The sequence below is a fragment of the Cricetulus griseus genome, chromosome 7 (genome assembly GCF_003668045.3).
Source record: "Cricetulus griseus strain 17A/GY chromosome 7, alternate assembly CriGri-PICRH-1.0, whole genome shotgun sequence".
Classification (NCBI taxonomy): Eukaryota; Metazoa; Chordata; class Mammalia; order Rodentia; family Cricetidae; genus Cricetulus; species Cricetulus griseus.
In genome coordinates, this window is record NC_048600.1 from 86728487 (window position 1) to 86740895 (window position 12409).

Below are 12409 nucleotides of genomic sequence, written 5' to 3' on the forward strand. Positions count from 1 at the left end.
TGTATGTGAGGTATACAGGTGGCTTGTGAGGTATACAGGTGGCGCGTGCGCACGCGCACGCGCGCGCGCGTGTGTGTGTGTGCGTGTGTGTGTGTGTGTGTGTGTGTGGTATACAGGTGGCTTGTGTGTGTGAGGTATACAGGTGGCGTGTGTGTATGTGTGGTATACAGGTGGCTTAAGCTGCCTCCCAGGATTTCTCTTCAGTCCAAACAGAGAACTGTTCTTCAACACCTCCCTGTCTCCATCAGGCCCCTAACACCCACTTGGCCCTCAATGACTCCTCTCTCTACCTCAGCCTGTTGCCTTCTCCTAGGCCTGACCCCTACCTTACCCAGCAAGCTGAAGCAGAAACTCTGGCTCTGGTGACTCCACTTTCCCTTGCCCCATCTGTCACCTCCCCACATTAGCTCTGTGGAAGATTTTTCTAGAAGGCAAATCTGATCCCATCTCTCATTGCTTCAAATCTTCAGGATAAGGACCAGGGTAATCAAGGCTTGGAGTCCAAGCTTAAGCTCCTGATCATTTTTCCAGACATCCATCTTCTGCTCCCATGATGCTGCTGTGCTGGAACTGGATCTCTGTCCATGACATAAGGCTGATGTTTCTCACATTTAATTCAAACAGCTTGTGACTGCTTGCAACACCCTCTTCATGTGTCCAAACCCTCCCAGGGAACACCTGCCTCCTCCTGGCTGTCCTGGCCCCTCACGTGAGGCAGCCGAGTGAGATCCTGCTGGCAAATTGCCACTATGCCTTGTGGGAGAGTTGGAAAAATCTGGGACTAGATAGCCCTGGAGCAGTGAGGCCGTGACAGCTGCTGGGAAGTAGGGAGAACAGAATTGCCCTTTCGGCAGCCTGCTGGGGACCATGTCACCCTAGCCTCCAGCCATCTGTCAGAGGACATGATTGGGAACACAGAAGTGAGGGACAGAGAGTGAGTATGTAATGATTCTGTGGGACTCGGGGAAAGTTTGGAGGGGTGCTCAGAAGTCCTGATGAGGACAGCTTAGCAAGCGGGGCACACTGACAGGTGTATTCACCTGCGAGGTAGAAACCACAGTTTTGCTCTGCCTATGGTGGTTTGAAGACAGGGTGGAGTGGGCTGGAGAAAGGGGTAGGGCTGCCAGAGCAAACAATCAGGCCTCCGGGCCCTGCCTTCTAGCAAACACCAACTCCCAGCTGTGGATGGGGAGAGTAGGAGAGGCTTGGGGGTTAATGTCCCCAAGGCTGGCAGAGGAGGTGTGTGTGTGTGTTTGGGAGGAAGTAGGGATGTCTGCTGCTCCATATCTCAGGGAGCGAGATCTTTAGTGGGGAACTTTCCCTGGCTGGCTCTGTCTCCAATAGAAGCCTAACAAGTTTCCTAGCAATTTACAAATGGAGAAGACTGTCCCTGTATTGTCCTGGTCAGAGGGAAAGGGATGAAGGAAGATACCTGGGGATATTGGAGTTGAAACTTAAGATGTCAGAATAGGAGCTCAGGCATGGTAGCCTACACTTGTAATCCTAGCACTCTGGAAGCTGAGGCAGGAGGATTGCCAAGAATCTGAAGACAGCCTGGACTACCTTTCAAGACCCTGTCTCAAAAAACCCAAAGTAAACAAACAAACAAACAAACAAAAATGTCAGTTGAAAGGAGACACAGCCCTAAAAACAGCATTCCTTTATCTCTATGCCAGCTGAGACCCTGCTGATGTCACAGAGTCTTCAAAAGCCACTAAAAGGCCCAACCCGTCCTTGTCTACACTATTCAATATTCTGAAGGCATAGAGAGGTGGAAACAGGATGACACCCCTACCCCTCTCTCTGGGGTGCCCATGTCAGGCAGGCTGGAAGCTTCAAGTTGCAAGGGTGCTGGGGGGCCCAGGTGCCAAGAAGCACCATTCTGGCAGTCTTGGTGATCCAGAGATCACACTGAGTCCGAGAGCCCGAGGTGAGGGTGGTGATGAGATCACACTGTTCTCTTGGCTCCCCCTCTTAGAAGGTGAGTGGTCTTTGCCTTCCCCCACCTCCTCTGGCCTGCAACAGGTTGGCACTCCTTGACAGTGCTGACACAGGGGTTTCCCCCTGTCCCCGCCCCTTCCTCAGCCAAGATCACTCCTGCCGGACACCCTAAGAAGGAAAGCCCTTTGCCTCGCTCCTGCTCCCAGGGGATCTCTCTGGATCCCCCATTCACCAGCGGGAAAACGCTTGAGTTGTAGGTAACAGCCTGGTGCTCTTTACCTTTCTTCTCCACTGGATCTTTCTTAGGGTCTTAGAAATGCAGGCGCGTGAGCAATGAGCGCTCATCGCAGAACCATTGGGAAAGAATAAAGCGCACTCATTCAGCACCCGAGGAAAGCATCAAGTGGCTTCCTCTGCAGGAGACCCACGAGTGCATAGCGTGCAGAGCGTCTGCTTCCCGCCAGACGCGGGGTCCGCTGCGCTGAAGTGGAGCTGGGAAGGGGACGCCACTCTACAGACAGCTGCAGTTTGCACAGCCCTGCTCCTCCCCTAGGGCATCGAGAGGCAGCTACGTGGCAGCTGCACGCCCCCAAACTCTGCACACCGGGTTCGAGGCTCCTAGGCTGCAGCCTCAGTACCGGGTTCGGTAGAACTGGCGGGGATTCCGTCCCCGCAGCGGGGCGGGGCGGGGCGGTGGCTGCGGGGGCGGCCGGAAGGGGTGTGGGTGCGGGGGCGGGTCCCGCGCCGCCCCGCCCAGGGGACGGAGCCCGGGGCGCAGCATCCTGGCGCGGGCCGGGCCGCCTCAGCCACTGCCGTCGGGGAAGGTCCCAGCGCGGTCATGGCCTCGAGAGGTGTCCGCCCCGGCCCAAGCCCTCAGCACCCCGAGCAGTAGCCCCGAGGAGAGGTGGCCTGGACGTCGCAGACGGCTGGGAGGGCAGCATGGAGGAGGCGCACCTGCTACCGGTTGCCGACGTGCTGCGCCGCTTCTCGGTGACAGCCGAGGGCGGCTTGAGCCCGGAGCAGGTGACCGACGCGCGGGAGCGCTATGGCCCCAACGGTGAGCGCAGGTCCCTGCCCCGCGGTGGGGAGCGGTTGTCCCCCTCCCGGCTCTCGGCAGAAAGGTGGGGCTCCGTAAGCCTCCGCTGATGCTAGTGGGGCACCTGGTGGGGCCTCACGGCCTCCTTCATGGGGAGCGACAGGATCCGTCCCCCCTCACTCCCTGTCATTATGCACCCCTGCAAGTCTTTAGCCTCTCGTATCCGAGGGCCTCGCTGAATGCCCGCGCCCGCGCTGCTGTGCAATCCGCTGGTGCACCCTGCAGGTGCACACTCTGAGACATGCTAGCCAGGGTCTCCGAGGCCCAGCCTTTCAGCTGACTCCGATGTCTTCCCCGGAAGGTTCAATAAGACGCCAGAGAAGGTGGTGCATCTTGTCAGCTGTCAGTTTTGGTGCTTTTACTCCCAGCCCCTGGTCTTCCTCTTTCTGCAACCCCAAGCGGATGTGGCTGGCGGGGGTTGATGTGGGTTTGAACTGCTGGGGCAAAGACCCGCCTCCCTGGAGGGGCAGGTCGAGGTCTGGAGGAGCTCCCAGAGGAGGCTTTTCCCCAGCTGGTGGTCTGGAGTGGTACCTGCCCATCTCTGGGCATGGAGGGAGCCCATGGACCCTTGCAGTTTACTGGGAGAGGTATGGCTTCCTCACCTCCCTCAAGCAGCATGGGGTTCTCCTTCCTGCCAAAGTCTCGCCAATGCCAGTAGACTGCACCCAGATGTGGCCCACACATTGCTAGGCACAAGGAGGAGCATGGAGGGTGTGTGTGGACATACAGAGGTTCCCTGCAGTGTCCCTGTGAGCAGGACCTGTCATCCTTGGCTCAGGGTCACAGCACCTATAGGAGCGTGCGCGCGCGCGTGTGCAAGGGGGGAGAGAGAGAGAGAGAGAGAGAGAGAGAGAGAGAGAGAGAGAGAGAGAGAGAGAGAGAGAGAGAGAGAGAGGAGATCCCACCCACCCCAAACTTTCCTTTTAGAGGGCCTACCCTTTAGAGTTGCCAGGCACTTGAGGGAGCCATGCTCTGGCCTAGCTGTCCCTCTGCTCAAGGCAGGCTGGGAAGTTAGGAAGAGCTGTCAGAAAGGGTGCTTTGGGGTTTGTATTGGTTTATGAAAACCACCTCTTATGTAAATATTATCTTTCTGGAGCAGAAATCCTTTTTCAAAAAAATTAGTTGCTATATTTAGTTGAGCTGTGGGAGGAACTAGGAGATAAATATTATTTAATATCCCCCATTAATGACTTGGCAGTGAGGGTGTCTCCTGAAGGAAAGCAAGGAAGCAGGGTCTTCCCCTGACCCTGAGGGAGTAGAAGGCAGATCTGGGGTCTACAGTCTCTTTAATGGGACTGCAGTCCCCAGTTTAAGAGTCTTGGTTCTCATATGAAGTTGGAGACTCAACCTTTAGCTCTGTCCCAGGTCACACAGATTCTGTCCCTTGAGGGCTCTGGCCTAGTTCGCTGTCTTTTCTGGCTCATGCCGTCATTGGTCCAGCAGAGGCAATACTCAGAGAGAGGGCGCCCCAGCCTCCTTACACCAAGTAGTTTTGTCTGGTAATGGAGTCTCAGGGTGTCGGAGTGTGATGATGGCAGAGGGTATTGGCTTGACATGGTGCGTAAGGGCATGGCAGGAAAGGTTGGCAGGGGTGTTTCAGGTGCCTCTGTTTTGATGGTGTTAATAAAAGCTCCCACTTCATTGCGCAATTGCTTTTGGCAGGCACTGCTCTCAGCACTTCTTACCAATTGAACTCATTTCTTCTTCTGAACGATTAAGAAGGGCTTTGTTGCCTGTTTCACTGAGGAGGTGAATGAGACACTTAGAAGCTCAGTGGCCTGCCAAGGTCACAGTCAGTGGTAGAGTTGGTAGTGGGGCCTCTCTTTAGGCCTCAGTTTCTCCTGACTGTATCGGACAGACACAGGTTCTGCCCCCTCCTCCCAACGGTGCCGGTGCCTGTGCTAAGTGTTGGGGTTGTCTGGGCAGCAGCTATTCCCGCTTCATTCCTCAGTCCTCCGGGTCACTCCCATCACTGGCTTGTTCCTCAGGAAGCGTCCAGGGCTCTGGAAGTTGTCAGGTGAGCAGAGGGGAACCAGCTGCTTCTCCCTGCCTGTGGGGGGGGGGGCGGAGCTTGGGTATCCTCCAGTCTCTGCTCGGCCTCTGGAGTGCAGCAGACTGGGTGAACATCCTACCTCTGCTTTGTCCTAAGCAGGCCACTCAGACGCTCTGCCTCGGTTTCTGTGTTATAAGAGTACAGTAGGACCCATGTCAGGGTTGTTTGTGCATAGTGAGGTCACTTACATAGAGTCATCCTGCCCTGGAACTAGGAGGTGGGGCTGGGCTCTGGGCCAGAGGCTGGGTGACAGGATGGGCAGGGTGTGCAGGCAAAGGGGGCACCCCAGGGACTAGTGTTCCCCTTACTATAGGCAGCTATGCACCTGCAAAGTCGTTAGTGCTGGAAACCACAAGGAAGTCATTTGCTTAACTCCTCAAAGTTTGCAAATTCTGCCTCGGGTGGAGAAATGGTGGGGGCAGTGGGGAATCTCACCCTCCCAACTCTCCCCTCCCTTCCCTGATAGAAAAACCTCAAAGTTGGGTAGAAGCCTCGCACAGCTACTGAACAGACCAGCTGGGAGGTTCAACACACATGAAAACACCACCAGCCTCTGTAGCCCTGTTAGCCTGGAACTTGTGTTCTTCCAGCTGCAGCCTCCTGAGTGCTGGGGTTATAGGCCTGTGCCACCATGCTCTGTCTGATGGATGCTTTGTTTTTGTTTTAACTGTGCTCAGGATTGACCCAGGGCCTTACACAGGCCAGGCTAGTTTTCAAACCACTGAGCTACATTCCTAATTCTAAATTTATTTTTTAAATCAAAAGTTATACAAAGTATAATCTTCAAAGGGTACAAAAAGTATGAAATAAAGTCTCCCCAACTCTATTCCCAGCCACCATTCTCCTTCCTGGATACACATTGAGTGTGCATGGGATCTAGGGTTCAGGGTTGTTTTCACAGGGAGAGAGGTAGCCTGGTTGTGATGGTCCTCTTGGCTAGAGCTCCTGGATATGACTACCCAGCTGCCCTGGGCTTCCTCGTGGCTGCACAGGGTTTCATCATGGCAGGCTGCAGTTTCTTCAGCACACTTCCCATGGCTGGGTTGTTCGTGGCTTTTGCTAGTCCACCCAGTATTACTAGGAGCCTTCCATCCCCACATCATGACACCACTATGAGTGGAATTTCAGGACAAGCTCCTAGTGGAACTGGTGAGCAAAACAGGATTTTTTTTTTTTTTTCACGTGTAGGGTCTGTGGCTGAGTCACTGTCCATGGGGCTGAAGCAGTCAACCTGCCAACTTCCGCCACCTAGACAGTGGTATCAAAGCCCACATTTGACCTGGGCTCGTCTGATGGGAAAGTTCCTCTTCTAGCTTTCCTTGCATTTTTTTTCTGTTTTCAAGTCAGGTTCGGCATCTTTGGTTGCTCAGAAGCCATCTGACATCTGTATGTCCCTAAACAGCATAGACCAAGGCCAGAGGCTAGACTGTGCTAGGCTCATCCTAACACAAACACCCACCCCTGAGGACCCTGGAGAGCCAAGGATGTTGGGTCAGGAGAAATCCCAGGAGGGCTCAGCAGTGCCCTAGCTGTGACCTTGTTTCCTGCCTTCAGCCCAGGCCCCATTTGGCACCAAACAGGGGAAACCCATATGTGTGACCCCCAGAAACCACAAGGATAGGGCAGGTGTGGCCTCACACTCTGGATGACCTCTGGCATACTTGCCCCTTTTGGGTCCCAGTGTCTTCAGCATGGTAGAGATGGGACCCCCCACCCCTGTCTGCTAAGTGCCTTTCAGGGTCTGAAACTGCTTCTGCTGGGTGCTATGTTACCTGCAGCCATTTTGGGCTTCACTCTTGTCACATCTCCTGGCTCTTACTGAGGTCTGCCAAGTCCTTCCCCAGCTGAAAATCGGTGTACCCTGAGCAAGATGGAGTCTGCCCTGTGATGTGGCAAGACACACAGCTGTTGACAAACCCTTCACCAGCAGCTCTGGGTAGGCTGGTGTGTCCTTCTGCAGCACTAGAGCCATTTCTCCCTGGCCCCCTGAGCAGTCCCCCTCAGCGCCAGTCCAGGCTATCCACTCGAGGTGGATCCTGGAGACAGGTCAAAGCCAGGTGGGCTGGGCGGGCCCTGCCTAGCTAGAGCCTCTCCCTGCCTCCACAAGTGACAATTTAATTGCTCTGTAAATTTGCCTTGGAGGAAGACCTTGGTGAGTGCCCGCCTCTCCCAGCTGGAACTGACATTTAGAAGCCGAAATTCCAGTTTTCAATGTTGAGAGAAGGAAGGAGTTGGAGGGGGGAATTAGAGGAGCAGGTGGTGCATGGAGCCCAGGAAGGAGGGTGGGGGAGCCCAGTGGTGTACTTGGCTCTGCACCCTCTGCTCCATAGCTCCAGGGTATGGGCAGTAGGCCTGAGCGACTGAATAAACAATGACCCTGGGGGTGGGGGCACAGTGTGGCTCCAGCCTTGGTGCTCCTAAGATCTAGTGGCGGGAGGCCCAGTCTTAATTCCTGGTCAAAGAGTGGCGAAGTGACAAGGTTGGAATAAAAGGCCCCTGGCTTCTTTCAATCTTGATGAGGTAATGAGAAGGGTACACGGAGGAAAACAGAAGGCCCTCATGAAGCCTCTTGCTTGATTGTAGAGATACATGCACATAAAATAGGGGGGTGACCGTGGAAAGGCAAGCTGGGCAGGTCAGGGAAAGCCTCAGGGGCTGGCTGTTCCTGGGCTTTGACGCTCCTGAGTGGGGCAGAGCAGGGCTCCATGTCCTGTGCCCGGCGCTGTTCTGGGTGCTGGAGGTGCTGCCTTAACCAAGTCCTGCAGTGGAGTTGATAGTCCATCTCTGTCAGTGTGCTGACAACAGGTGATTGTGCTGTCCTTGTCACCTGTGACTGTGCAGTCCCTCTCAGGAGCTTTCTGCCAATCATTCGGCCTTCAGTCAGCCTTAAGGGGCATCCCTGTCACCACAGCTTTTGTGCTCTGGGCCTGCCGGTGGCCTTGGCATAACAAGAATTAGAGAAGGATGTGAGCTCATGTCCTTGGGACCAGATTCCATGTTCTGAGTCTCTGTGTGAGACTCAGGGGATCCTATGCCTGGGCCAGTCCATTGGGGATAGGATCCTACCAGGTTACTGCCTTTGTCCTGTGTAGCTGTCAACACTGTGGTGGACAGGACAGGCAACCCTCCATTTAGCAAATAGGACATTTGTACCAAGGCAGGCCTGGCACCACACCAGTCCTTAGGATCAGCTAGGGACAGGTAGGAGAGCCAGTATCTTATCTTTCCCTTCACCGGGGACTCTTCCAGACCTGGGCTTCCTCTGTGACCCTGAGACTCGCTCATGTGAAAGAGAGTCGGGTCCTTCAGAATCAGCATTTGAAGCAGACCAGACTTGAATGGGCAGAATGTAGTGGCCCCCAAAACCCCACCTGTGACTAGGTCATTGGGCAGGTGGATCTGGGCTCACTACAAAGGAATGGGCATCCAGGTAAATATGCAGGACCCCAAGGTCTTTTAGGTGGCCTCAACTGGGCAGGTAAGGGACCTGGAAAAGGAAGGCAGGGTAACCTAGGGGTTAGCACAGGAGGCCCGGAGCAGAGGTGATAATAGTATTTCCTCAAGCTGAGTCAGAATCCTAGAGAACAGTATACACAAAGGGTTAGCAGAGAGGCTTGTATGACTCATGGATAAGTACCCCTGTAGGGGAGGGTCAGTATCCCAGCCCATGCCATCCATGGTGGCAAACAGCTAGCTGCCTCATGTGACTGCTTGAGTTTCAACGAATGAAGTCAATAAAAGTAGTAATGTCACCCTCAGGCACACTAGCCACTTCCCCAGGTTTCAGCGTCCACATGTAGCTAGGGACTGCTATGCCAGATGGGACAGAAACTCCATCCATCTTCACAGAGCAGTCTGTGGGACAGTGACCTTCCAGGGAGCCTTGCACCAAAAACCTAGCCTGCCAACTGGGAACTAACACACATCCTTTTTTTGGAAACTCTCATGGACTGAGAAACGCATGGTTATAGTGTGGCCTCAAGCTGGGAGAAGCAGACATGTTTGGGGAAATACGATGACTTTTAAAGAGTGGGTCACTGTGGGTCAGGGAGCCAAAGGGGAGATCCAGGTAGACAAGTAGAAAAGGGGAACTAGAAATTCACCCTGAGGGCAGGCAGAATGTAGCTTGAAGACTAGTACTGGTGTGTGTGCCTGTGACGGGTGTCCTAACCCCAGGCCTAATCCTGTGGAATCTACGTCACAGGGGGCATGGAGCCTGGGGTGGGGTGGGGGGGTTGCCTCAGAGCAAAAGACCAGAGAAACGGAATGAGAGAGTCAGGTGAGACTGACAGACCTTCTTGTGGCCGTGAGACTTAGCAAGGTGAGAGACCCCTGGATAGAGCCCAGCAGAAGCTGCTGACATGTGCTGTGGGGTGGGCACTGCTTTGTTTGCTGTAGGGGCACAGCTAAGATGACCGCTAAGGGACTCTGCTCCGTGGGAGTACTGGCCCAGAAACTGGGCCTGCTTGCCCCTCCCCCACCTTTCCTGTTCGCTTCAGTTAAATAGATCAGAAGGGAAAGTCTGTTTGATTTTAATCTCAATGCAGGACACTGGAGATTACATTTTCCGTGGAAAATGTCAGCCATTGCCTAAAATAGGACTTTAGAGAAAATGCTAGAAAGTGTATTTTTAGGTTATATGTTTCTCTCTTGGAGCCCTGAGGGCCAGTGGGCTGCTTGCTGCTGTCCATGGTTCAGCTGACAGGTGCAGACCCTAAACAGCGTCTGGGGAAAGAATTCCCCAGACTGAGAACAGGTGGACAGATGTGAGGATCTGGGCCATGGTCAGGGAGAGGAAAGGGGAGGGTGGGAGGCTCCCAATCTGTACTGTGAGTGGGTCCCAGGTATGCCTGAGGCTTTGAGCTGCCTGTGAGGACAGAAGGAGGCGGAGTTCGGAAAGACTGGCCATGTGGGGGCTTCAGTCAGTTTCAGCAGGGGAAGGGCTCTGCCAAAGAGGGGAGCTACCAGAGCTGCAACTCTGGGGTTCAGTTCTGCCACCTACACAGCTCCACACAGATATGGATTTGCTGTGGGACTTTGCTCCAGTTGCTTGTCCTCTCTGATCCACAGTCCTTACATATGTGAAATAGGCCTGGCATGCCACATGCTTCTGCTGGAGGCTGCTGAGAAAAGCTTAAGATCCCAGCTACCCAGAGCAGCCAGCCAGGAATTTTACAATTGGTATGAAGTTAGTTCAAGCAGGAGAGTGGTAAAGAAGTTTGACAGGAGGGCTGGAGAGATGATTCATCAGTTAAAAGCACTGGCTGCTTTTGCATAGGACCCAGGTTCAGTTCCCAGCACGCAAATGTCTGTAACTCTAATTCCAAAGAATCTGACGCCCTCTTCTGGCCCCCCTGGGCACCAGGGACAGATGTGGTATACATGCATTAAGTGCAGGCTAAACATTCTTACACATAGAAAATAAAAATAAAATAAAAATGAAAAATAAACCTTTTAAAGAAGTTTGGCAGGTAAACTGAAGCAGGTGCTACTGGTATTTAGAGAAAGCGTGCTTCATCGTGTTGTACGGGACTGGACACATGAGGGCCATCGTCCTTGAGTGTGTCTGGAGCAGAGTCCCAAGAGGGATCCTGAGGAGGACCTGAACATGACTGTTGCTTGATGTCTAGAAATACTAGGGGTGTCCAGGGAGGCTGGTGGGTCGGATTCCCAACTGGCCTTTTCCTGGGGATTACAAGGAGTACTGAGAACTTGCTGAGGCAGGGAGGTTCCAGCCAGGGCTGGCAGCCATACAAGGAAGATCATTGCAATGGGGTTGCAAGAACTTCAGACTCTGTGACCTCGGCTTCTTTCTCTTCTCCAGGCCTCCATTTCACTTCTATGAAAGGGGGTGGGGATGGAAGCTCCCCTTCCCCTCTGGTCTCATCCTAAGGTGAGCCAGGCCACACTAGACTACTTAACAGGGGTGGGGTAAAGGGTAGTCAATGAGCTTACACATCAATTCTGTGACCTCAGAGCTGGGAGGACACAGGAGACCATGGTGGGCCCAGTGCGCTTGCTCCACGGGAGGGGCTTCCAGACTCCAGAAGAGCCTCCTAGTAACCACTTTTTTCCCTGCCTCTTCCGGTTCCTGTGATTGCCTGGATCCTGCAGAGCTTCCTACTGAGGAAGGTGAGGCAGCATGGCTTGGGGAGGCTACAGGCTATAATACCCCTGAGCTAGGTACCTTCAGGCTGCAACACCCCAATCCCAGACAGGGGTCTTGTTGAGCCCTCAGCTGAACCCTTCAGGACTTGGGGCTTTCCCTCTGATCACCAGGGGGAGGGTTCCTAAAAGTCCCCAGTTCTGAGCGGAGAGAGTGATGGGGGTAGTGTGGGAGGGATGACCAGGGGCCTGGGCCTCACACACTCTCCTGTTCCAGGGAAGTCCCTGTGGGAGCTGGTGCTGGAGCAGTTTGAGGACCTCTTGGTACGCATCTTGCTGCTGGCAGCCCTGGTCTCCTTTGTAAGTAAGGCCTTCCCTGCCACCCTGTGAGCCAGGTCCTGCCAGTGCACAGAGCCCTTGGCTGCTCTCCTCTTAGTCAGGGACATTCCTCAGTCTTCAGCTGTCCCACACTGAACTCCTGGCTCCCACCTGAATTCCTTCAACCCACTTACGCCCTGGTTCAGGGAGATTTCAAAATCCCAAACCTGCTTGGCCTGTCCCTGCCTTAGCCAGGGTCTGTCAACCTCAGCCCTCTTGAACTTGATGGTTCTGGATGGGGTGGTCTGAGATGCTGAACATCCCTGGCCTCCCTGTCAGATGCCAGCAGCACCTTCTAGTGACAATCGAATGTGTCTTCAGGCCAAATTCCCTTGAAGGCTTCTTAGGTACCTCAAACAGACTTTAGTGTCTGTCTTGCCTTTTCTTTCTTTATACCTTCCTCATTCTTGCTATCTGGACCACTTTTGGACCACAGGTCCTGGGCCCAGAGTTGGGGGTGGGCAGGGAGACAATGCCTGTCTTCCAAGGCTGAGCAGCAAATACAAGGCTAATACAAAGCAGGCAGGTATGATTCCTGCTCCTGGGGAAGAGAATTCATCTTGGTGACTCAGAATGTAGAGCCCAGTACTCAGTACTCAGAATGTACTGGCTGGGACTGGCTTTTCCCATCCAGTGGTAGTTGGATGTTCTGGTCACTGTCCTTGTGAATGACTGGAACTCTTACAAAAGAAAAGAAAAGCAAACAAACAAAAACCCCATCGATGCAGATGTCTAAAATGGCAAAGCCTAAGTGATACCTTTACCCTTTAAAGGACAGATGGGAACACTGAGGACTTTGGAGAGAGGTGACAAGCCCACAGTTGGGCTAAGAGGTG

General features: G+C 53.9%; 1 protein-coding gene across 2 annotated transcripts in view; it reads left to right on the forward strand.

Moving 5' to 3' along the window:
* The first annotated feature begins 2880 nt into the window (after positions 1-2880).
* The window catches only part of Atp2a3 (ATPase sarcoplasmic/endoplasmic reticulum Ca2+ transporting 3), a 30689-nt gene continuing 21160 nt past the window's right edge, over positions 2881-12409 (forward strand). For both annotated transcript variants that reach the window (XM_027426813.2, XM_035447864.1), the window contains exons 1-3: positions 2881-2998; positions 11205-11222; positions 11473-11555. In XM_027426813.2, the coding sequence (XP_027282614.1) occupies positions 2881-2998; positions 11205-11222; positions 11473-11555 (219 nt within the window). The remainder of the gene's footprint in view (positions 2999-11204; positions 11223-11472; positions 11556-12409) is intronic.